General features: G+C 47.2%; 1 protein-coding gene across 5 annotated transcripts; it reads left to right on the top strand.

The window, feature by feature from the left end:
- The first annotated feature begins 1,049 nt into the window (after nt 1-1,049).
- LOC125708073 (uridine diphosphate glucose pyrophosphatase NUDT14-like) lies at nt 1,050-21,586 on the top strand. 5 transcript variants are annotated; one of them, XM_048975582.1, is made up of 5 exons: nt 1,050-1,111; nt 12,062-12,105; nt 15,138-15,202; nt 16,460-16,784; nt 19,241-21,586. In XM_048975582.1, the coding sequence occupies exons 1-5, from the start codon at nt 1,097-1,099 to the stop codon at nt 19,494-19,496; spliced, it is 705 nt and encodes a 234-aa protein (XP_048831539.1). In that variant the 5' UTR covers nt 1,050-1,096; the 3' UTR covers nt 19,497-21,586. The 5 variants fall into 5 exon arrangements, with proteins under 5 accessions (XP_048831539.1, XP_048831540.1, XP_048831537.1 ...); XM_048975583.1 differs by having other exon boundaries at nt 1,057-1,111; nt 16,463-16,784; nt 19,241-21,585; XM_048975580.1 differs by having other exon boundaries at nt 1,101-1,493.
- The last annotated feature ends 2,423 nt before the right edge of the window (nt 21,587-24,009 follow it).

Raw genomic sequence — 24,009 nt, 5'->3', positions numbered from 1 at the left:
TCTGATTTCCAGTAATAATTCTGAATTATTCTGAACACGTCCGGTGAGGTTCCTCTGGTGTATTGTGCCAAAATTGTGTTAGGACCCGTAGTTATGGCCTGGTAGTTGTTTTTCAGTTCCTAGAAGGAGCCCCAGTTTAGGCTATTACTCTCAAACATTAAGTACTTCTGTGAAATGGACAGCTGCGTAGAATTCCAAGTCGTTTGAAAAATGTGAACTAAGACAACGTCAAAGTAATTCAATGAACCTTGCTGACACTTGTATAGAATCCCTTAAAAAACTGCATTGTGGTTAAGTGGGATAAGGGTCTATGCCTCTGAGTAGAAAGTTGCTGGTTCAAGCCCACCGTTGGTACATATGCAGGTCCTTGTTCCTTTAATTTCTAGCTTGCTGGGTGCTACACCAACAGTTGGGAGAGGCGTGAAGAGAATTTCCCCATGGGGATCAATAAAGTTACCTTGAAAGTGCTAGTTCATGCATCTAGACCAATGGTTCTCAGCCCAGTTCCTGGAGGACCCCCTACAGGAATTCTTTCATTCTAACCCCACCTTAATCATACTCAAATGGTCCTTAGTAGGCTAATAATAATGGCAGGTTGAAAACAGTGTGGATGATTTAGACTACAGGTTCTAGCATATTTCCCCAGGATGCTCAAAAATTCCGTTTATCATGCAATGTATACCTCTTACCAGGGTTAAGAGTCAGTGATTAAAATATCTGAAAGTTCTGGGTATACCACAAAACTTTTATTGCTTTCAAAGTCCCATACCAGAAATGACGTAGGATGGACAACATTATCTTAATTGTGCAATTAAACACTAGCGTGCGTCTGTGTTTTTAATTTTCGGTGCAAAATATACTTATTGAGTCCTACATCTTTTAGCACCCTATAAACTTAATCGTTCTGTTGCTAACTCGATCCATCTCCCATTCCTGCCTTGGCTCCTCGCTGCGAACATCCCGCACATGGCACCTGCCATAGGCTTATGCCGGAGGGCGTTACACCTCCAGCTCCACCCAAAACATACCATGACCCCCTATTCAGGACAAGTCGTGTTGCAATTACCCCACTTTGCGAAATTTGTTTCCCATTCTCATGCCTCATTCAAATGTAAGAAATTGTAACCAACTAACGTATTCGCGAATAACAGATTGCGTTAAAAAATATAAGAACATAATCAGCCTAGAAAAGCAGTGTAGAATGGGCGGATTGAAATGCGACAATACTTTTCGCTATTTTTAGTAATGAATGATTTAAGCCTTTTCTATTTTTTCGATCGTATAAACTAAACAGCGGCGGTACAGCAGTATTCTGTCCTTTATAGGATCCCGTAGGCATCTTTCAGTGTTCTCCCTTGTAGATGTGCAGTTTGTGGTGACACACACTAAGTGCTGAAGGGATCCTGGGCGCCATGGAGCAGATTAATAACATCCAGGTAGTTCCGTGCACTAGCTCAGATATGCTGAAACCGTTCAGGGTGCACTACAGCCAGGTGAGTCGATATGTCGCTCAGTCGGAGGTGGTCGTCTGTCTGATATCGGGATCGAATTCTGTCTTCGCTTTTTCTCTGATGCCCCATTTATATCACAAGCCAACCCCCATTTGTGTTCGCTAATCTAACCATCATCATAATACAGTGTTTAGAGTAAGAGTAAGAAGTCGTGCGTGTTTTTGTGCTGGAGTCGTGGATTCACATATTTGGACTGCTGGTTTGATGCTTAATATCGGCTTTGGTGCGGGAAGCTGTCTGGCATTAAGGAGATGTGTAGTACATGTACAGGGATTCTGCATTGCCTCTAACAGATCTTATGTAGGATGCTTCACATCAACTTTCTCGATCGCTGACTTAGCTTCAAAATAGTGCACAGATACTCATTCATTGATTCATCAATCGATTCATTCATTCATTCATTCATTCGTTCATTTTGTACTAAGAATAAAAAACGACTCAGTTCTTGAAATGATTGTATTGCTGTTGGACAGTATAAAAAATATGACGTACAATATTTTTTATTTTATAACTAAAAACCCCACCAGTGAAGTCCACCTTAATTGCGGGAATAACAGTTTCCTTTTTATGCTTAGTTCGTGGTATATGTTACTCATATTAATGTTATCGTGCTCTTAATATATGGCTTAGGGCAGATATCGAAGTAATTTTTATCGGGTTTGTAATTGCACCGCATATGTTAAGGGCACATTTAAGTCCTCAGTTTCCTTATGGATACGCTTCGTTATCTGTGCGGAAGTAAACGCTGCTGTTTCTGTGACCTGTTCTCATTTTACCTGGGGGCATTTCATTGTATCGATTTAGGAAAGGATTAGCCTAATTAAAGTTAATTTTGAGTTCTCTATTAATTCCATCCACTTATCTTGATTTGGGTGATGGGGGGGGTCTGGAGCGTATGGCAGGCAGCATTGGGTACCCACTGGATGGGATGCTGTTTCATCACAGGCAGAGGCACATTCAGTGGGCATAGGGGGTGACAGGGGTGATGTTCACGTTGACCGAGGGCTTTTTCTAGACAGTTTTTTTAGTGAGGAAACCCATACATTAAATCACCCTTAATTATCGGGCACATGCATGTCTTTGGAAATCTTGAATTGCCAACGCTGGAGGTGCAAGGCAACACTGTTACCTGCGGAGCCACCTTCACCTTCTGCTGCCTGCTGATGTTTCCTCACAAGGCCCAGACCTCTTTCCCCACAGGATTTGTCAGTGAGTCAGTGGTCTGATTTCCAGGGCAGCCAGTCAGGGGACGAGAGCCTCTTCCAGGTGAACTTCAGCTGGTGCCGTTCTCATGTCCTGACATCCTGACATAGACGGGTCTTCAGCCAGGAGTGGGAAAGCACTTTGGTAAATTTAGCCTTCGGTCATGACTACGCTTATATTTTGTGAGAATTGTGACAATCGGAATATTCCACGTGTTATATCTGAGGTAATATTTGCAGAGAAGGTGGATTATCTCTTCTCTTTAATTTCTTTGCTTGCTCTTTTACGAAGGCTTGTGTTGGCACCGTGAAAACTCAACATTATGATGTTTCTTCTGCTGAGGCAAAAGTGACATCAGTGTGACCTCAGGATGCCTGGACATTTTCGGTCGTGGTGGGAGGCTCTGAAGATCCTTGCAGTTTTGTGTTTTATTTTGAAGCAGTTCAATTGTAGTAGTAAAAACAACCACAGTTAGCAGCAGTGCAGTGTAGAGCAGGTTCTGCTTGGTCTGATTTGGTCTCAAGGGGCCATTGAAGGTCTTAAAGCCTTAAAGTAGCTTTTTTTCTCTGCGTCCAGCTACGATGGAGCTGCAGTGTTGAGTCACCGTGCCGCCCACATATCGGCATCAGATACAGCTTCACTGCACCCCCCCACCCCCCAAAGGAATCTGTCTCCCAAGTGGTTGCCGCTGCTCTTTTCCTGGACTGAGCCTCACTGCGAGATTTTCCTTCCTTCATATGGCTGAACTGTAACTGTCACAAACTGTTTTTGCTCTTGACTTTCTGGTGTTGTGAGAGGTGGCGTGGTGCAGTGTTGGCGGGGGCGGGGCGGGGGGGGGGGCGGGGGGGGACATCCCACTTCAGACGCAACGTAATCAAACCTAACACCACGTGCAGATTCCCGTCATAGTTGATGTGCTCCCTCCTAAACGTGGCCATTCTTGGTTTGAACTTATTCTGCCTGTTCTGGTCAGTGGTGTCCAGTTAGAAATGGTGCCTGTTTTAAATTTCCTTTTGTTACCTACCCAATACCAGTCAAACATGTAGATCTGTTTTAAGGTAATAAGACACTGACGCAATACCTGGCAATTCTAGAACTGCTAGTGTTAGTGAGTATTATAACCTTGGTACAATCACTTCCAAGCAATGAGTGGCTCCTCTCCTGTACTTGACCTTGAACTGAGTCAAGATCATTTTCTGTACATAGTTTTTTTGTTCTGCTGACACAAAAGGTCCAAACAATTGGTCCGACGGGCAAAGACTTTTTTTCCCCTGTTTGGTTCCGTGTTTGGCGGTATAGTTAGGAAATGCTAATACACGGTTGTTTGACTTTAGCATGGTCCGCGTTTGGAAACACTGTACACGACAGTGTAGCCCGAAAATGGCTCAGCTTACGACTTTCCATATGTACAGTGGTAATTTCAATAAATTGTAGAATTTTGAAAATGGCCTATTACGAAATGCGAGCGAGTGGTGAGCAATCGCTGTGGTCAGCGGAGTATTGTAAAGAAAAGTGATTTCATGCCACCTTCAACAGGGAAGCAGACCCTGGGTTCAATTCACACAAGCCAGGATCGGGCTGGCGAAACCGATTTAGAAAAGATCTGTATCAGCAACCAGAAAGAAAGATAAGCCCAAACAATACAAGATTAAACCGCTGATGACATAACTTTGTGGTGGAAGGAAGGTGCTTGCAGTGCGCTATTTACCACACATTGTATGTTACTTTGGACAAAAGTGTCTGCTGAATAAAACAAATATAAATGTTGTCACGGTGGTATTTTGATGATTAAAGTTCGAGGAAAAGGTGGTCTGCTCCACAAAGTACGGTTCTGCGGTCCAAGAATTCCAATCTGGGCTTTGTCTTGTTGATCTGACTGTTTGTGCTGTCTGCTCTTCACACCTTGGGTCTTATCTTTCTCCCTGTCATTGCATTTCTGAGAATATTTTGATTCCCTTTTATTTTCACCTGGAATCTTGCCTAAGGGGATATGTTTTTCCCCCCTCAGTATCTTAACCCTACACCTTCGGAAGAGAGGCTGGTTTCAGCCTCGCACTGTTTCATGTCATCGTGACTTAACATTCTTCTTAATCTCCATCCGTATCTGTAGAAAAACATGTGCACCGAGGTTGACGTCCGCAGACTATTGATTGGCACGCATGTAGTGCACGTTTGCCGGACTGCACGTGAAGCTAGCGCTGCTCCTGATCTGAGCGTCCTGGCACGCATGACCGGCAGCTCCGGTGGACCGGTTGCTAACTGGTTGGTTTCTGAGGGGGAGGATGGTATGAGACAGCGGGTGGGTGGGCCGGTGGTCAGTGTGGCGTGGTGAGGGGATTAGGATGGGAGCAAGCGAGGCGGCGGACGGCGGCCTGCGGTGAAGCGGAACGGATGAAGGACGCTGATGAGCCGAGGCCCCATGGGCAAGGAGGGCGTGGGAAATGTGCAGCTCGCAACACTACGGTGGCCCTAGCTGCTGAGCGCGCTCAGTAGGCACAGGAAATAGGATTTGCTGGCACACTTTATGTTATAGCCAAGTGAGTCAGACGGGCGACAGAGGTGAGGACCAGGAAGGAGCTTCCCATGAAATGATCAAATCTGTGGTTGTGAAGGTCAATCATTCGCTTGTGCAGACAAGTCAGATCCACCTGACGTGGAAATAACGGGTGTGCCCTGTCAGCATGGAGCATGCACTGTTGCACCACAGTGGCACGCACAGCTGGAGAGACGCATTCAGACGAGCTCCACGTTTCATATTTCCTGCTGGAACACAGAGAGCAGATTTTCGGCCGTCGGCTTGTCAGCGAGAGTGCGGCATTGTCAGACGCGGTTGGTCCTCATTGGCGCCGTGTTGGCCGGTTGGGCGTGCGAAATCGATGTTGGTGCTAGTTGGCGAAACTGAGATGTCTAATTGGGCTGTATGTCAACCATTGCCGCTGGTCCTGCCGGTGTGTTTTCCTGTGCAAATTTTCACAGTCGACAAGAGCCGAGTTTCATCGGTCTCAACCAGCCCTAGTCCCTTGTCATCATCCTGGTAGCTACCCGGCTTTAACCCTGAAAAACGCATTTCTAAAAGAGAGACGCAGCACGTCAAGGGTGCCCATCTGAAGCCTGCATGAAAAAGTGCACTTCGTGCCGTGCTGAGGTGACGCTCTTACTAATTTTAATACGACGCCGATGATGATTATCATTATTCTTGTTGAATAGCCCTTTGTGGAAGAATGGGGTCCTACGTGTTGGAGCTTAAAGGAATCAAAGGAATCTCATGAGTGGGAAAAGTTGGGGGGGGGTGGGGGGGGAGCTAATCTCCCCGCCCCCCCATGGCACCCCTCCCAGCAGGCTGGGCAGGTTGGTCATTCTGGACATTGTGTTTGTGTCCTGTGTCGTGTTTCCTCGGGTGATTGCAGAATGTTTACGGGGAAGCATACAGTGCTTCATCAAGGAAGGGCTCATAAATCACGCTCGCCATCCCAGTGTAAAGTACGGTATCGCCCTGATGATCAGAAGGGCGTTTGGGAGCCCCTTTCGAGCGCCAAGCAGACTGCGGGGACGAGCTGTCCGTCTGGCCTCCCGGCTCCATGTAGCGCTGTCAGGAAACAGGAGCAAGGAAATGTGTGTCTCTTCTCAGCATTGCCCAAAACGCTGCCTGAGGGTCATAATTTCTCTGAAGATGGCTTCACTTTCGAGAGCCGATTTATCACGCCTCAGCGTAGGAGCGACTTGGTTTGTTACGGGAGCCTCGCTCCCAGCTTGTGGACAGATTTTGAGACAGAGAGGATGCTGTACATGTTGCTAAAGGAAATGCAGTGGTCTGCTCGTGACATTAGTGTATGTTAAATTCACTCTATAGCTGCCTGTGTCTCTGGTCTCTTTGTCCTTTATAACAACAGGGGGCGCTGCGTGTCGACGTCATGAAGGCAGCAGAGTGGTTGGCCAATTAGGGTGATCTACGCCCAATCCCAGTCTGTAGTGGTGCTTTCTTTATTTGGGGAGGGGGGCTGTGTCTGGTACTCTGGAGGCACTCGGTTTGTGAGCTCGGGGGGGGGTGGTATCTTTAGCCTGAACGAGCTAGTGGCCACTTGCTGTGGACACTTAGGCGTTTATGCTACTATCACGACAGCTCTTTGTGCGTGTGAAATTAAACCAGTGTGGTTCATTCTTTGCATGTTAAGTCACAAAATGTAAGCACTTGGGGCAGGGAGGACAGATGGATGGATGAGCGGACAGTTGTGAGATGTCTTGCTAATAAGGACGATGAGTATGTCAGTGTTTCAGATCCACCTTGATATGAGGAGAGTGATCTGAATCGGCCACGTTTCCCCACACCGCGCATCCAGCATCCGTTGCCATGCATCCTGTGCCCTCACCACCTACACATGCATACCGACTCGCTGTAATTACACGTGTGCGTCCCTGCGTCTGCGCAGCCTGCATACTCCGTAATTAAGTGTGATATGTCAGGCATGTTATTTACGAGCCGCTTTCTGTTGGCGCTGCCTGCGTGCATTCACGGAAATACACACGGTGTCCCCCCATCTGTTATTTTGTTTGGGGGGGGGGATAACCTGCGTTATAGACCAGAGAGTGAAAGTGCCGTCAGCTTATGAACCTAAACACAGTGAAATATTTAGCAGGGATCTGCGCTTGCTTCTACTTGTTGCTGCCTGATTCTCGTGCGGTTCGGTCCCTCTGCCCTCGGCAAGCCCGGCTGTCATGTCTGAATCTGCCTCTCGTTCCGGAAAATGTGCTCAGCGCTGCCACTGTGGCCTGCGCAAGCCTTTTTTTTTCCGGAAAATGTGAAATCTGAGCAAGAAAACTGGGAAAAGGGATGGGAGAGGGCTGGGGGATGGTGTTGTGGGGACTTCCTGTTCCATTTCTGGTTGGTGCTCCGAATTACGTGACCCCAAAAGGAAGTGGTTTAATCTGCATGCGTCCACCGGTGGGAGACTGTGTACCGTCAGTGAACTCGCATGAAACGATGCATGTCTGCGGCCCCTGCGGAGGAGAGGGGGATGACCCGTTTCTCAGAACCTCCCCACCCCACGAAAGTCTACCTCTCTGCTCCTTACTCACCTAAGACACGCTACGCCACATGGAGGTAGGTATTCTTCCCGGAGAAAGTGACTGTGTGGAGCCGATGACCTACTATAGCCCACATGTTCAGACAGATACTCACTGAAAATATTCAGGTTAAATCGTCACCTAAGGGTACAGCGGCGTTTTCTCTGTAATTTGAATCTGCAGTGTTTTGGTGGTGAGTTGGTGGTTGTCACCCACTATGCCAGTTTTGGATCTCCTTCCTAAATGCGAATGTTCTGAACAATGCCCACATGGAGGCCACCCCAGTCTGCCAGGGGAGTGGGCTGGATCCTGTGGGGCTGGTAGATGTGCTGTGAACCTCCCCTAGTTACTGGTGTCTCTTATACCAACTGTCACACACCTATGGGTTTATGGGGATGGGGGACGTCTTCAGTGGCACAGCGAGTATTGGAATGGCACCTGGTGACAAACGATGGCTGTAACTGACAGTCACCCTACCTCTGCGGACTCCAGTGCCTTGATTCGCTGTCTTTTTTGGGGTGGGGGGTTTCCCTGTGACATGCGGTTTTGTCTGATGTCGGCCGTGGAGTGGCGCGTGCCTTCGGCACGTCGCGCTGCAGTCGACCTCGTCTGAAAGAGTGTATTGTCTGCCTGCTATCCCACCCCCCCTCCGCCGCCCTGTCCTCAGGGTCGGGGGGAAGAGGCGGGCATGACTTTGCACCAGTCGTGTGTCGGAGGGAAGAGGAGCGGTCCTGGGCGGGATGGGAAGACGGACGAGTGGGACATGATCAAAACGTGCTTTGTGTGCTCTATCATCACTCGGGATCTTTTGAAATATTCATCAGGAGGCTCCGTCGTTTTTGGCAGCTGTTTTAATGCCATTTCCTGTGAAGAGCTCGCTTCAGAGTATCTTCAGATATAAGAGGATTTCGGCAAGAAACTAAATTAACCCAGACTGTGATCTTTCTCGGCAACTTTTCTAGCAAAGCTGAGGAAGATCCTTTAACAAACTCTAGAATCTGTACGACCTTATTGTAGAACCAAACCTTTGTCGGAATGAGAACCAGCACATGACGAGGCAGGAGAGGCCCTGACTTTCCACAGCAATGCTGTGACGCATGTATTGACCAAAGTGCTACCCCTCCCTGTTGATTGCCTGACTTCCAAATGCTGCTGGTAGCCAGAGGGCTCAGAAGATGCTCAATGGGTGTGGCTTAGGGCTGCTTCACAGATGATTGACACATGGTGATTGGGGGAAGGTTGCTATTGGGGTTCCTCGATTACGGCAAAAAAAAATCATAATCACAATTATTTTGATCAGTATTAACATCACGATTAACACAATTACTCATTGACTCTGGAAAGATTTTTAAAAAGTGGTTTTCCCTGAACTTTAAATATAATTCAACTGAGAAACAAATAAAAATGGGCTGGATTTCTAACATGAGAAATTGCAAAATGAAATGTGCCACGATAATTGTTTTATGTTGATTATTTTGTTTTGATAATCACTGGAAGCCAAAAATGTAATTGGAATTAAAATGCAGTTAATTGCCTAGCCCTAGTAATTGCCTTTGTCACTTTTCAGTGTAACCCTGGGGGAGATGGGATATGTTCATCAACAGAGGACCGGTCAATTTAACTTCTGATTGGGATGAGGGGTTATACATGTTGAGATAATAGCTTTCAGCTGTATGTATACATCTTATTTGAATTAAAACGGCAGTGTTGAAATTCCTTCCTTGTTGAAACACCTGCTTCTCCGTTAGGCTGATGGAAGATGGCTTGTAGTTTCTGGGCAGGACAGAGATGCTTACTGGGACCTGCAGGAAAGCTGTGGGATGATGGCTGGGGCGATCTGTGTCACACCTTCGATGATTCACGCTTGTATGACAGCTGCACTCCTGCAAAAATCCTGTAAGACTGGAGCACTAGCCAGTCACATGAAGTATGAAAGGACCAGTGAACCCAGCTGCCGAGAAGACGGACCAATCAAAATCGTGTGTCCTGCCTGATTAGAAAACACATTGTAATTGTGGTATTATTAATTTTGCGATGCCTTTCATAATATTGAAGTTTATCTTATCGAAAGGCTTGTCCATTGCTCTCGGTATTACCCCGATTCAGTGTTGCCCAACCAAGTACTCGCTTACCCCCCAGACAGTCCACATTTTTGCTCCCTCCCAGCTCCCGGTAGAAGCAAAAACGTGGACTGTCTGGGGGTCCTTGAGGACCGGGTTGGGAACACTGCCCTGATTGTCACTATAGATCTGGTATGCTGCTTGTGGCTTATTGCCTGATTGACAGGTGAATGAGGTAAGTATATCCCAATGTTGGGTTCTGCATAAAGAAAGTGAATTGGAGCCAGTGCTGGAAAGGTCAAAGAGATTAACAAGGACTGGTGTGAAGAGCTGCTCGCTTGTGACACCTCCCTCTCCTCTTCCTTTCCCCTTTTCTCCTCCATGCAGCTTGGTGTATGAAACATTTATTTCGGTTTTGCCTTGTGCCAGAAGTTCCAATATAACGCTGTATATAAAATCCTGTTTCTGTCTGCAACAATGAGCCAATTAATCTCGGCCCCTGCCAGAGATTTGCTCAGCAGCGTGGAGCTTCTCAGGAGCATATTTTAGGCAATGATTTGGTTAGAAACAGGCACAATTTCATCCAGTCCAAAATTAGCTGGATACAATTATGTGTAACTAAAGCTAAACGGAGTTGTGTTGCTTGTTAGGTCATTCTGGAAAATGTGATAACTCATTACTATTCAGGAGTGAGCCATACTGGCTGGTTATCTGTATATTTTTATATCAACACTTGTCTACTTTAAATCTGCATTTGTGTCATTGCTAATAAGAAAAAAAAAAACCTAATGATTATCTTCAATAGCTGGGTAATTATTCGTGGTTTTTCCCTTTTCTGTTAGCTGTTGGTAACCCCTTTGTTATGCTACACATTCTTGTCATTATTTGTCAAGCTTTATAGCACCTTTGGTAAAAACGAATGTATATTCATAATGTTTGTCCTGCCCAGCATCATTGCGCCAGGAGCTCTTAGATTAGAAATGCCGCTCAGTAATAAAGATGACACAAATAACCATTTTTATCTCAATGTGCTAGCTGTAATGAGAGCTGAAATCTGTCATTTCTCTGTGAGTCATTTCAGTCATTAGTTCTGGCCTGACATACAATTTTTTCTGCATGTTTAATGGCTGTCACTTGAGATGTGCTGGTTTTTTATAAGAGACGGGGTTCGACTATAAGGAGTTCATTAACGTGACGATGTGTTCTCTGCTGTTAGCGAAATCCACGGACGTGGGAGAGGACGAAGAGTCACACTTGTTTTCGCTGAAGGTGTCTTTCCGAGGAACAGATGTGGCGCGCGGGGTGTGGGCTTTGCGTTGCTTGTGTCGAATTTCAGCATCTGCCCAGATTGGTGGCTTGTCGCGTTAAGGGCGGCATGCGTGCGGATAACCACCGTCAGGCTTGCAAACGGATTTGACGGCACCTCTGCTTCAAGGCCACGAATGGCGGGAAATTGAATGCAGTTGTGCTTTTTTTTTTTTCTTGTTTGTTTGTTCTTATAGTGAGATTAGGCCTTATTGCCACACACACATGCACAGAAACACACTTCATTTCCCCTCATGGGATTGATCTTGCTCTCCATCCTAGGATTCGGAGAGCCTTTCACACATGACTGGATGACATGACAGCTCAGCCTGGCGACCTGGGTTGGGGCGGGGGGCAGGGGGGGGGGGGGTAAAGCAATTTCCTCACAGTGTTTATTTAATTTATAGCATTTTCCTTTCAGATCACCCACATTACTTGTTCTTCCTGCAGTCTGACAAACCCGTACATCTCTCTCCACACGTCTTGTGCACAGGAAAGTGTGTGTGGGTGTTCAAATTTTTTTTTGTAATGATTCCCCCCCCCCCCACCCCATTTTCCTGCATTCCAAACAGGGTTTCTTGCTGCACCGTATGTACATTCCCCTACAGCAAACTACGTGTTGTGACCCGAGTAGTGAGAAAAAAAAGCTCTTATGCTCTCTCTCTAATAAGCAGTTTAAGAACCAAGAGCTTCTTCATCTGTGGTGAACTCTGTTGTTTGCTTGTAAATGGTAATAATAAAGTTGCTAGATCTAACTACCTTAACACATGGAATCCCTGATAATCAAATGTCAGCTTTATGCCCCAGGAAAGAATCCCTCTGTCCACTTCTCTGTTATGTTCGGACAGCTTACTTTTATATATAATAAATATACTGTAATATATTGGCTAATTTTGTTATGCTTATTTTCTATGTTCACAGAATGGAACCAGGAAGTCTTGGGACTTTATGCAAACCCATGACAGGTGAGAATGCATCTGTAATATCCTATGATCAGGGCTGAGGTCATGAAATGGCTTGAATGTCCATATCACTTCATGCAAAACTGGCAGAAAAATGCTGAGGTCACTTGGAACTTTTTATCCTAGACAAAGTACTCAAGCCTCGTCTGTTACAGAAACTTATTCTTAGCTCGGTGACCATCCCACCTTCGCCTTCCCATATTCGTCCACGAATCAAATCAATAGTAGGCCAAACAAATAGTCATCTAACGCTTGATGACCGCCAGAATGGTTCATTCGGGCCTGTGGTTCTTCAGGCTACAGTACCATTCCAGGAGCAGACACGAAGTTGAAGTTTATAGGTAGCTGGAGCAAATTCGTTAATTACCTCCCCAGTAACTGTATCTGTGTACATCCAAAACGAAGTGTATTAAATGAATAATATCATCAGGAAAGTTTAGTTCTCCAATGTCTAAATGACCCTAAAAGGTATAAGGAGTGAGGGCGCAGTGTGGGGTTTGGCGAAGACCTCTTCGTCACTCTTTGGACGAGGAGAGATGTAGTGATGCTCTTCAGTTCCTCACCACAATGAAGGAGAGTAGAGAGTTGCCAGGCCTGAGTGAAAGGTAAAGCCATTGTGAACCAGCATCTGCCTGGGACATTAATGTCTCTGTGCTTCTTTGTGAGGAGCACCCAGCTATTTGTCCTTTGTGGTCTGACACAAACATGAGAGATTTGCTTGAGGGGAAGCCATTGTCAGTTGACCTTCTCTTGTGTTTGTGATGTCAACTCTGAGGACCCTGTGTCAGCTGGATGGTATAGCAATTATCTTCAGCGAGACTCTGAGCTGGTTCCCCTAGTAGTGGCTGCAGGACAGAAGTTTCTGAAGCACTTATGCTGCCATTGGCTGCAGTCCCATAATTCAAGTTCAGGCTGCAATGCAAGGAGAGCTCTGTGCTTTGCCTTGGTTTTTATTTCTTGAAGCTGCTCTGGTGACAAGCCTACAGGGGTTGTGACCTTCGTCCAATCTGAGTCACCCTGACCCACTTGGACAGCTCGGGTGTTGTCCAGTCTGCCTCTTTATCGCCTCTCCGCAGCCTACAAGGAAAGAGAGGCAGATCGCTTTCTGAAAGTTTCCTCTTCCTAGTGCGTTTGTTTTTTTTGAGCTGAGAGGGATACCGGAGAAAAGTATGTGAAGGCGTGGATCCAAGAAAAGACTCATTATCAGGGACTGAAATTAATCTCGAGCACTGTAGATAAAGTGCTTCCCTCCTCGCTTTTATAATGCGCTTTTTCCCTCTTTTTGCTTAAGAAAGATGATTGGACAGCGCCCTTTCTCCATGGGAAAGCCAGGGCCTGGCTTCCTGCATCTTAAACCACTTCCGTTTTCCCAACACAGGCCGCAGCTGCCTGGCTCCAGCGATCGCACACGCGCACATCGCAGCCGCGACTGTAGCCATACCTGCATGCCCGTCCCCTGCTAACTGAGTATTCGCTGTGCGCCTGCGCGGGCGAATTAACGATGGTTGTGAGAAAACAGGAGTTCCTGTGCCTGCATCCGTCCACGAAGGGCTTCCAGAGACGGAGATGAGCTTGGGAGTGCGATTGATGTGCGGCTGGTCTTATAACGTCTTCTTCAGGTCTGAGGTGGGAGAAGGTGACAGAGATGACTGACCCCCTTCGCCCCTCCACCGTCCTGCTCCGCACCCTCTGGGTCTTTGTTCGGTAAAGCCCTGCACTTGAGTCCTTTTGGTGGAGGCGTCCTCCATGTGAAGAGCCATAGGACGCCCGCTAAGCCATTGTGTGCGCTGTCCGTTCCCTCCAAAAATCCTATTATCTTGAGATTCTTAAGATCAAGATGTTTTTTTTTTTTTCTCTCAGAGGAAGGTTTAGCCGGAAGATTAGAATGCGAGTAAGGAGAAGAGACAAAGGCGGGGATGTTAATCCTGGGTGAGCAGGGGAGCAAGGTGCTGCCCCATTCCTGTGGTCATCCATGTCTTACCCTACTATTATTAGAAGATGCGTGGCACCAAGCTGACCTTGCCTTTAAATGGGGGGGGGTGGGGGGTCGGGACTGGGACTGGGAAAGAACTTCAAAAGTCCCTTGAAGAGTTGCTCAAAGGACACAGGGGCGACACGAAACAGGCCGAGGCATTAATTAAGGCGATAACCTCACATTTCAGCTGGTGTAGAAGCTTCCAACTACCCTTGTATCAAAGCCTGCAGCTTAATTGATACTGTCTGACATCCCAAATAGATTGGAGGGGGGCGTATTTTTTTTTCTTTCAGCGTAAAAGCTCCCCCTTAACACCCCCCGCCCCAACTTGTGGTGAGGTGTTTACGTGGAAGGGGGGGTGTGGGAATAAGCTGTGTGTACGTTTTAAGTGGTAAATGACAGAGGGACAGGCAGTGTTCTAGACCCACGGCTGCCGTTGGCACTGTAATCAAAGCCCCTTTGACGTACTCGCCGGTGCTTTGTGTGTGTGTGTGTGTTCACACGGTGTCGTCCTTCTGAAGGACATCGACGCTCCGTACGGCTTGGTTCGCCATCATCAATGTAGCGGTGTTTTGCAGTCCAGCTAATCGGCCCTGACAGAGGACTGCAGCTCCAGACCGAGCCGGCTCACCGGCACGTCTGAGACCAGTCGTGCCTGAAGGGACTGCTGACTGTTTTCTTTTTATCGGCCCTAAATTACCCCTTTTCGCTGAACGGGGGGAGGGGGGGTCGGTGGCCGTTAGCACAGATACATATACAGATGATTCATAACCTCCTTGGTCGAAGGCTTCTGATTCGCGTGCCTAACAGTAAGTGTGTTATAGTAACACAACACTAGCGTGAATAGTGCTTATGCAAGCACACTGTCTAATCCACTACTGCAAAGAAAAGTGAAATTATTTCAGTGTTTCTCTCAAGCTTAAAAGGGAGCTGGTGATGAATACGAGGGGTGGGGGGTGTCTGTCAGGGCTGTGTGGCTCAGGGGTAAGGGGGGTGGGGGGCACTACAGACCTTTTTCTGAACTTTATCTTCTTGTTTTTGGACTCCTGTCTCCTTACAGTGTGTCTGTCTTGATCTTCAACACGACCTGTCACTGTTTCATCCTAGTCAAGCAGTTCCGTCCAGGTACGGCCTCCTCCTCCGTTCCCTCACCTGATCGTTGTGTTCGCATCCGTGGCGTCTCCTTGCGCCGCGCCGTCTGTCATTAATCCCTCCCATAGCCGCTGTCGCCAGCCCTTTTCTTAAAACCGTGTCGCGCAGCCGTTACTTGCAGGCATGTGTCAGGAGCTGTGTGGACATCAGCAGCATGAATGCTGGGAAATCATTTTCCGCTCAGCTGCCTCCCTGTGCTGCCGCAGAGGCATTAGTGATGAGATTGTACTGCCCCCCCCCCCCCCCCACAGGAGAGCTCTATCCTGCGTGTGACGAAATGTCTTCATTACCTACACTGCCTACCCCCCCACTCTGAGTTCCCTGCCCAACCCCCACGCTATATCTGACAGGATCGCCTGCAGTCCCAATTCCTTTGTTTTATTTTATTTATTTGCACAACCGGGGCCTGCAGTCATAAAACCGCAGAATACTCAGCGTAATCCGCCGCTCTTGCTCCAAGCCCGCCTTCCCTAGCACTCAGCACAGATTACGCCCCCCCCCCGGGCAGCAAAGTTCTCCAGCCGCTTAGTCTCGGTAGAAAGCCAGCGGAGGTGGCATGTCTGCGTTTCTGCACCTGGGCGTGTGCCTGGGGGGCGTCTTTAAACGCTGCTGCCCCAGCCGCTTGCTCCCTGTCAGGTCGGGCTTGCCGGGACGACGCGCTGGGCGGCGCGGACGAGAGCCGACCGCAGCCCACATGACGGCGGGCCCGTTGGAAAAGTCTCAGGCATCACCGCGATAAAACACCCCTTGCGCCCTGCCAGCGGTATTTTGAAAACAAAGCTGATATTAGTCATGATTTTAGCGAGTCCCTATTCCAGAAATCCTTTTATAAATCTTCTCGGCGCTCAGTGTTTGCTGCAAAGAAAAAAGGCCTTTTATTTATTTCAGTGGGCGTTACAGGACACGGGCACCACCCTATTGTACTTTCCAAACTCTGGCTGGGCAAGTACAGCACATTTAATAATGGAAGGAAGACGTTGCATTCAGAACAGCACAGTATACGGCAGTAAACACTTAAAGAATAGTATTCAAACAATGTACTGTAGGGGACTTTTTTTGTCCTTAGGGCCCATCTGTTGATGAGCATGCTTTACTTCTTCTTTGTGCGTGTGTGTGTGTGTGTGTGTGTAAGGATTTTGCATGAGTACGAAAGACAGGAATGTCAGAGGGGTTGCACACAGATTGTAGGGATATATCTACGTGTTTTCACACATAAACCTTCTTCCCCAGCAGCGGTGTACATGTGTGAGTGGGAGAAGAGCCAGCCAGAGAAGGTGAAGGAGAAGGTCAGCGAAGAGGCGGGGAAAGATGCTTCGAAGGGTGGAGCCAATGAGCCAGAAGCGGACGCAGCCGAGACAGAGACGGATAATGCAGAGCAGGATTCGGGACACATCCAGGACATCCCACCGGCCTCAGTGGGCGTGACCTACGAGTTGTGTGCCAGGCCAGTGGATAAGCCTGACCTTTCCCTGGAGGAGATCGCCCGTCAGGAGGTTCTAGAAGAGTGCGGCTATGACGTTCCTGTCACCAAGCTGCGAAGGATCACCTCCTACAGGTATATCCCCTTCGGGACATCAGACGCCGGCCTTATCTCGCTGCCCCTGCCCACATTCCGTTCGTACAAAACACCACGTGAACTTTCTCCTTTTTTTAAGCTACTGGAAAGACAAAAAGCTTTCATGTAGGTAGCAGTTATCAGCCTACCTGTGTCCACTGGGCCGTGTATTGGCTGGATATGGCTCCATTATTGCAGTGATTTACACATCGGTTTATATAGCTGCAATCAGGTACCACCTGGAGAGTGTCAATGGTCCATTGTGCTGCTATCAGCTACGGGACAGAAGGCTGATGTTGTAAAGGCATCTAATGAGCCCACACACCTGCCTGCAACTGCACCTGCTTCTGATGCCACTGCGGACTCCCAGGATTGGTTTTCACACAACCACACCACTCCTAAGTGTATGGGGATTGCATGTGAACTGTGGGCCAGTTTCAAACATTACTCACATCTGTACATGTCTGCATGAACACGTGTGTCCCTAATGATAGCCCAAAAGAAATGATGTCATTCATAAAAATGTGGAAAACCACACTTGGTCATACTCTAGATGTGCAAGAAACGTAGTTTCTTAGAAGTGCAATTCCTTCTGCAAGGAAACTCCAGTCTTTAGTCACAGATGCCCATAATACATGTTGTCATCATGTCTGAATCATTTCTTGCCTTTAGTGATATTTTTAGGATTGACTCAGTTCTGGTTTTGAGGAAGAGTTGTGTTGCGTCTGGGCGTGTGATTTCGCACGCCGCAACTTTAACACATGATGCCTGGAACCCTGTCAAATGCTTGAGAAAGCCATGCGTGAGAATGAGCGGCTGATGCTCGCTGGAGATGAGGAGACCTGGTGCTTTCATGGCGAGGAAATGCGGTCGCGATGCTGATGGCTAGTGAAGCTAACGGCGATCCCGTTGTGTAAGTGAACGCTGCTGCTGTCAGCTCCAAAGACATCCGTAACGGCCTCGGCCCCTCATCGGTTCCATCTCGCCAGCTTTCTGAAGACAGTCCTGTAAACAAAGCTCTCCTCTGCCCCGTGGGGGGGTAGATAGCTACTCAGGTTCTCCCACATGCTTTAGCCCAAGCTCCCTCATGAAGAAACGGAACAACTATTTCAAATTGGCAACATGCTTGGGTCTGCCTCGGTCCCCCCTCTTACCCCCAGTCTTTGGGTGTCATGGCAGCCCCCATTCCCCCATGAGCCAGTGCCTGAGATAAGCCCCATGAGGGATGAACCCATCCCTACAGGCAGGCACAGGCCAAACCAATCGCATAGCACATACCTCAGGCCCCGAGCCAGGGCCGTCCTGGTTCCTGCCTGTCAACACAGATTGGATTTCTTAAAATTGAAGCAAATAAGAGGAAAACAGAAATGAAACTGATGTTTGGTGGTGTGTGTGAGAGGGAATGTTTGACTAAAAGTGGTTGTTTGGAATGTGCCTGGGCTTGAGCAGGAATGTCTTTTGTCCTGTAGCATTGAAAGCCCCATTTTCTTTTATGGGTCCTTTTTAGGATTTAAGCATCTCATTAATCAAAGTTAAATGGAAGCGACACGCACAGGATGTTCCAGCAGGACTCCTATGGGCAATACTACACAGTATCTCCCCTCTGAGGAACCAGACACTCTTCGCACTGAGTAGAGTTTTAATTTCCTTTGAACGCTGAATACCAGTTTGTGCCAAACTCCATACGAGGCGTCAGATATCCGATGGCATATGTATGGGTTGTTGCCTTTTTAACATTTTTTTTGGGCTGTACTGGCCATCAGGCAGTGCCTGGGAGGTTTTTTTTCCAGTACGTTTCTCAGTCCTTCAAATGATGAGTTTCCCCAGAATGAGGTTAAAAAAGTGGGGCGGAGGGGGGGGATCTTCTTAAGAAAGGGCCACTCTTTATCTCGCAGCAGCTGCTACCTTTTACCAAGTGCTTGGGCCGTCCTGTTGAGTTCGCATGGAGCTGCCTCGGGTGACACAACACCTAAGTGATGCAGTGACTGCAGTGCATGGCGTGACGCTTGCTCTTCCTCTTTGGGGTAGAAGGGCTTTTAGACCCTCAGCACTGCAGGTGAAAGACAACCGAATCAAAACAGCGGCTGTGGCTCTCAGGAAAGAGACGTCAACTGGGATGGGGGACATCAGATCTGCCAGACTGGTAACCCTGGCTGACTGGAGATGGGCCAGCAGCAGCTTTGACTGGCAAAATCATGCTACTATCTTCCTTCGGGGACTATAAAGCAAACTGGATCAGGCAAGCTTCTGATGACAAGGAACACTGAAGCTTGGATGTCATTCCCTGGAGCAAGGGGGTCTTCCATCAAGTAGTCATTAGATGGAACCTTCTCACCTGGAGCAACCATTGGCTGTTTTATCACAGCTGTGCATGAGGATCGTAGAGCGAAGGGCTGGATGAGACCCATCGGTGGTTCAATGAACCAATGAATTATTCGTCCCCCTGTTTTTTATAGGTCGGGTGTGGGAGTCACTGGTGCCAAGCAGACCATGTTCTACGCAGAGGTGTCAGATGAGAACTGCGTGGGCGTGGCCGAGGGCAGCGGGCAGACGTCAGAGGGGGAGCTCGTCGAGGTGGTGAAGGTGCCCCTACATGAAGCCATCAGATTCGCCTACGATGAGAACATCCCCAAGACCATGGGCGTGATCTTCAGCTTTGTGTGGTTCCACAGCAATATGTCACCCAAGTACAAGATATCCACTAATGTGTAGCATGTTTAGCCAGTGTAAAATTACCCCCCTCCCCCCCATTACTTAGGCTGGGGGCTTTTCTGTTAATACATTTTTTTTATGTATGGATGTATGTATGTATGGAGTAAAAGTGATTTAGATAAATGGCTTTTTTCATTATAGCTTATAGGTGGTTTCTCTGTTACTCCTGCTACATTTAACTGCTTAATTCAAGATTCAAGATGTTTTATTGTGCAACAAGTCCAATAGACTGCTTACCCAGCCACCCCCAGAGAACTATCGTCAGCCCTAAAGCAGTACTAATGCTATAGTTTTATTGCAATTCATTTGTTGTAATGTTTTTTTTTTTATTTCCCGTTATCAGTGTCTGTTGGCCATAATATATAAGTCAAGGGCTTATGGGACTGGGAAGGTTCTGTTTCGGATCATTAACTTTAGATATGACATTTGATACAGCCATTCCGCAAAGCGGGGGGCATGGGGCTGTGTCACATCCAGTCGTTTCTGTTTAAATCCCGACAGTCAAAACACAGTCAGGCTTGGGAGTCAGCTGAGCCTCCCCACCATCAGCAGGCTCAAAGCAGAGGGACGCTACTTGTGGTGAAATGGTGCTAGCAGATATCTCAGGTTCTACAGCTGTGGTGGGGGGCAGAGGCGGGGGCGCTCACCGCTAGTGTGAATTGCACGTTTACACAGTCTTAACACACAAACAAACACGGAAGAAAATGGTACCATGGAATCGTGGGGGGCTTGTAATGATATGTTTGCGACTGTACAAATTTGACTTGAGAGCTGCTAAGTGATTCGGCGGTAACCTGAAAGGTGCCGTTGTGCCTTTAAATTAACTTCTCTCCTTCTGGTTAAGGGTGACAGTTAGGAATGTGGCTCCAGGCTTCCATCCCCATGCTCTTATGTCATCCTTTGTGCTCTCTGTCGGCATGCCGTGCGCCATTTTTGCAGTAGGACTGACGTTTGAGTGAAGTCTGTGGTGCAAATAAATGTCCCTGCAGCACGGAAGGCCAGAATGTGGGAGTTAGTCTGTTTCATCGTAGTATAAGATGTGCAGGTTAACTTTGCAAACAGTTTTCCTGTCATGCAAGTGACTTAAAGACAGTTAGGTGGCATGGCAGACAATGCAAATGAGTTTTTTGTCCCGGAGTACCTGAGCCGTGGCTGCAGCCCATACAGACTGTTTACCATGGTAATGTAGGGTGAGGGTCCAGCTTTGTGTTTGGGTTCATTTTGCAAGGCCCCTGAGCTGAAGGATGTATAAATCGGGTTTGAACGTTAACGGTATGATGTATTAAAACAGTTTTATACTACGGTGTTTACTGTAGCTTGCACAAGCATTAAGTTTTATTTCTTGATATGAATCATCAAATAAGTAATACAGTATTGAATTGACTTGAGTTAAAATTTTGTACCGGTGTAAGTATGTTTTGGGCTGTGAGTACTTTTTATGGATTTCCCATATTTGTTAATGATATATATCTTTGTCTTTGCTTTACAGTATTAAGATATAAATATAAATATTTACAGTCTACTGTTCAGCTGTCAGAATGTCATTACATGTCATTGTGATATTTTCTTGGGCCTCCTTAAGAGTGAATTGTAAATAAAAGGATTCACTCCCAAATGTCATGGAGTAAGTTCATGGGCTGGTCTTTGCCCCCCGCCCTCCCCGAAGCCGGTCCAGGATGACTCCACAGGTGAGAGAACGCCGAATGGATTTGAACCTGCAGCAAACACACCAAGACATATATACTGGCAGGGCTTCCGGAGTTGTTGCTCCTCTAGTCGTAGTTATAGATCTACACAATCAGATTGGATTTACACATTAACTCCTGCATGGCACAACTGACCCGACAACAAACACGCGGTTCATCAGCTTTCCCTCCCCTGTCTTAAGTAGGGACACAGTGAGGGCAGGTTGCCATGACGATACTTGTGTTTGCCTCCCCCTTTTCGGAAGTGTGGTAATCATTAGAGGAATGTTTCGCCGTTTGATGAGCAGGAGAAGCGGGAAAGCAGGAAGGAACAGGAAATAGCAGAAACTGAAGACAGCCAGTGTCCCTGACTTTTCTATGGCAACAGTCAAAGCTGTAGGTGTTCAGTAGTCAGAGAACTGCAGTATAGGGTCACCTTTTGTCTTGTACTAGTACATGTCTTTCTGTTCCACCTGGGGTGGGGGGGGGGGGCTCTGATTCTCAAAAAAAATCAAGCTCTGGATTTCATGGTGTTTCTTGTTCTTCCAGGTGCAGGTAGGAAGACCCAGAAAGATGGTGCCTTCTCTCCCGCAACAAATAGAACCTGTACTGGCACCCGCTCTCATCCACAGTGCCGAGGCAGGGTGTCAGTCCTGGGGAGCCCCCCACCCCCGACAGGCTTCAGCTGACTTTCCCCATCAGTGCTTCTGCGTAGTTTCACCAGATACTGTCAGTGTTTATACTGTCCTAAAGAGCTCGCTGGACAGAATCACTTCAAGCACCAACGCTCAGAACAGGCGAATGCCAGAGGACATACATCCTATTTTATCCACTCCTGACTCACACACACCACTTCCAGACAATAAGAATGAGCTTCAGACTCTTTGCATACGTGTTATTTCAAGCAACCATCTCCATCAAGGTCGCCTAGTCTTGTATCATCAGTGGAATCTGGGTCCCATAATGTCCTCATGAAGACTCTCTGCCAACCTTTTCACGACTGACATTGGGAATCCCAGCACTGAAATTTGGCTAAAGGTGTATTCACAAAAAATTGTGACCAGCATGAGACAGGTGTGATTCTTGTCCCAAGTCATGCTCCGTGTACATGTCCATCATATCTCTGGTGGCACTTTTGCATCTCACCACTTTTAATATAATTTTTCCTGGTGAGGGTCACCATGGGAACCTGCCATCCTAGTTTAACCTGACCCTTCTTTTCAAGACTACAGATTCTGGCTTGGTCTAGGGCAGGGGTGTCAAACTTCAGTCCTGGGGGGCCGGAGCCCTGTACAGTTTTTTAGTTTACCCTCATTTAACGCACCTGTTTGAACTCCGTGCACCTCCTTGTGCTAATTACCGCACAGTTCTTGAGCTGAATCATTTGTGGGTGGATCAGGGAACTAAGCTACACAGGGCTCCGCCCCCTCCCCCAGGACTGGAGTGTGACACCCCTGGTCTAGAGGATCCCAGATGTTGCCTTGCCTTCTGGAAGATAAAATCCCCTCAGCTTATCAGATTAAGTTAAAAATGAACCAAAATCCAAGTCTAATTTCAGGAGAGCTGATGTCTTCCTGACTGAAGCTGAAACACGCATTGTAGGGTTTCTCTGTCATTATGCAGCAAAGACGGGTCTTGGTTAGTCTGCCTGCAGAGCTGCTTGCGAGCTTTTTGTTTTACCAGTCTGCCTGCCTTTCTAATGGCCTTGGGAAGTGTTGAACAAATGGTTTCCGGAGGAGGGCTTTGATTTGAGGTCGCATCCCCGAGAGCATCACGCTTATGCAGTGACGACAAATGAGGAGAACGCCCTTGGAGAGCAGTGCCAGATGAGGCCGAATGCACGTTCTTTGCATGGGTACAAATGTCCTGCTGAACTTCATTAGGACACGAAGGCATTAGGGATCCCCTTTTGCGATTTTTTTTTTTTTTTTTTTTTTTTTTTTTTGAGAATCCAACATTTCTTTCCTTGGAATAATTATTTTCAGCCCTGATTCTTGTGTATGTCTAGGCTTTGTCTTAAGAACTTGCAGCCCCGGCTGGACGTTCGAATACTATCTCATCCCTCGAGTTACCGGAATTCCAGGTTGGAGTACCTTTGTGAAACCTGCCCCTGTGACGTCTTAATGTCTGCAAACCAGTTAAACATGAAAGAAGTTGCCCTTCTATGCTTTCTGAGTGGAGCACCACAAAAAATGTTATGATGAGTAGATCAGTATCCATGACTTCAGTTCTTTCTCAGTGCATAAGGCCCACATAGCGCAGGAGAAATAGGTAGGACACCTTCACCTAGGACAGGATTTGTATACTAACATTTCAATTAAAATTGACCTGGATTTCACTTAAGCACTGAGTTCTTGCTGTGTGCTGATTGGTCAGTCTCCCGTAATCATGCGCGTGCCACTAATGTTATTGCGAAACAGCTGTATGAAGTGTTTCAATCAAGGTTTAAAACCTTTTGGTTTTAAAGTAGTTTGTAAAACTTAAAGTAGCTCAGACTCTTCTCTGACATGGATTATCTGGTCACTCTAGAAATATGTGGTAAAGTTGTAGCTGTAGGTCACCTAGCAGTTAATTCATCCTGTCATGATGTCCGAGAGTGAAAGCATGCTGCATTGGCTTTCTTTCTTTTTCTCTTTCTATGTAAATTTATACGCCCTGAGCTTATACCCTGTCAAAGAGGCAGCAGGTTATCAGCGTAAATATAAACCATAAATACTACTGCAGCAAAACTGTCATACCGAAATGTCATATATTGGTAGCACATGACCAGATGTGATTTACTACTGGAAGGATTGTTCCTTGTTTTGCATGGTGGATATTTTATTGAT

This window comes from Brienomyrus brachyistius, chromosome 14 (assembly GCF_023856365.1).
Source record: "Brienomyrus brachyistius isolate T26 chromosome 14, BBRACH_0.4, whole genome shotgun sequence".
NCBI classification, from domain to species: Eukaryota; Metazoa; Chordata; class Actinopteri; order Osteoglossiformes; family Mormyridae; genus Brienomyrus; species Brienomyrus brachyistius.
The sequence above is the reverse complement of the archived record's forward strand: the minus strand, read 5'-3'. Positions and strand labels throughout refer to the sequence as shown.

Bases quoted from the DNA above. Each gene is read 5' to 3' on its own strand.
- LOC125708073 (XM_048975580.1), top strand. From the start codon at position 1,413: ATGGAGCAGATTAATAACATCCAGGTAGTTCCGTGCACTAGCTCAGAT. The intron at 1,494-12,061 runs GTGAGTCGATAT...CTATGTTCACAG, and splicing joins TCAGGGTGCACTACAGCCAG to AATGGAACCAGGAAGTCTTG. The intron at 16,785-19,240 runs GTATATCCCCTT...TGTTTTTTATAG, and splicing joins CGAAGGATCACCTCCTACAG to GTCGGGTGTGGGAGTCACTG.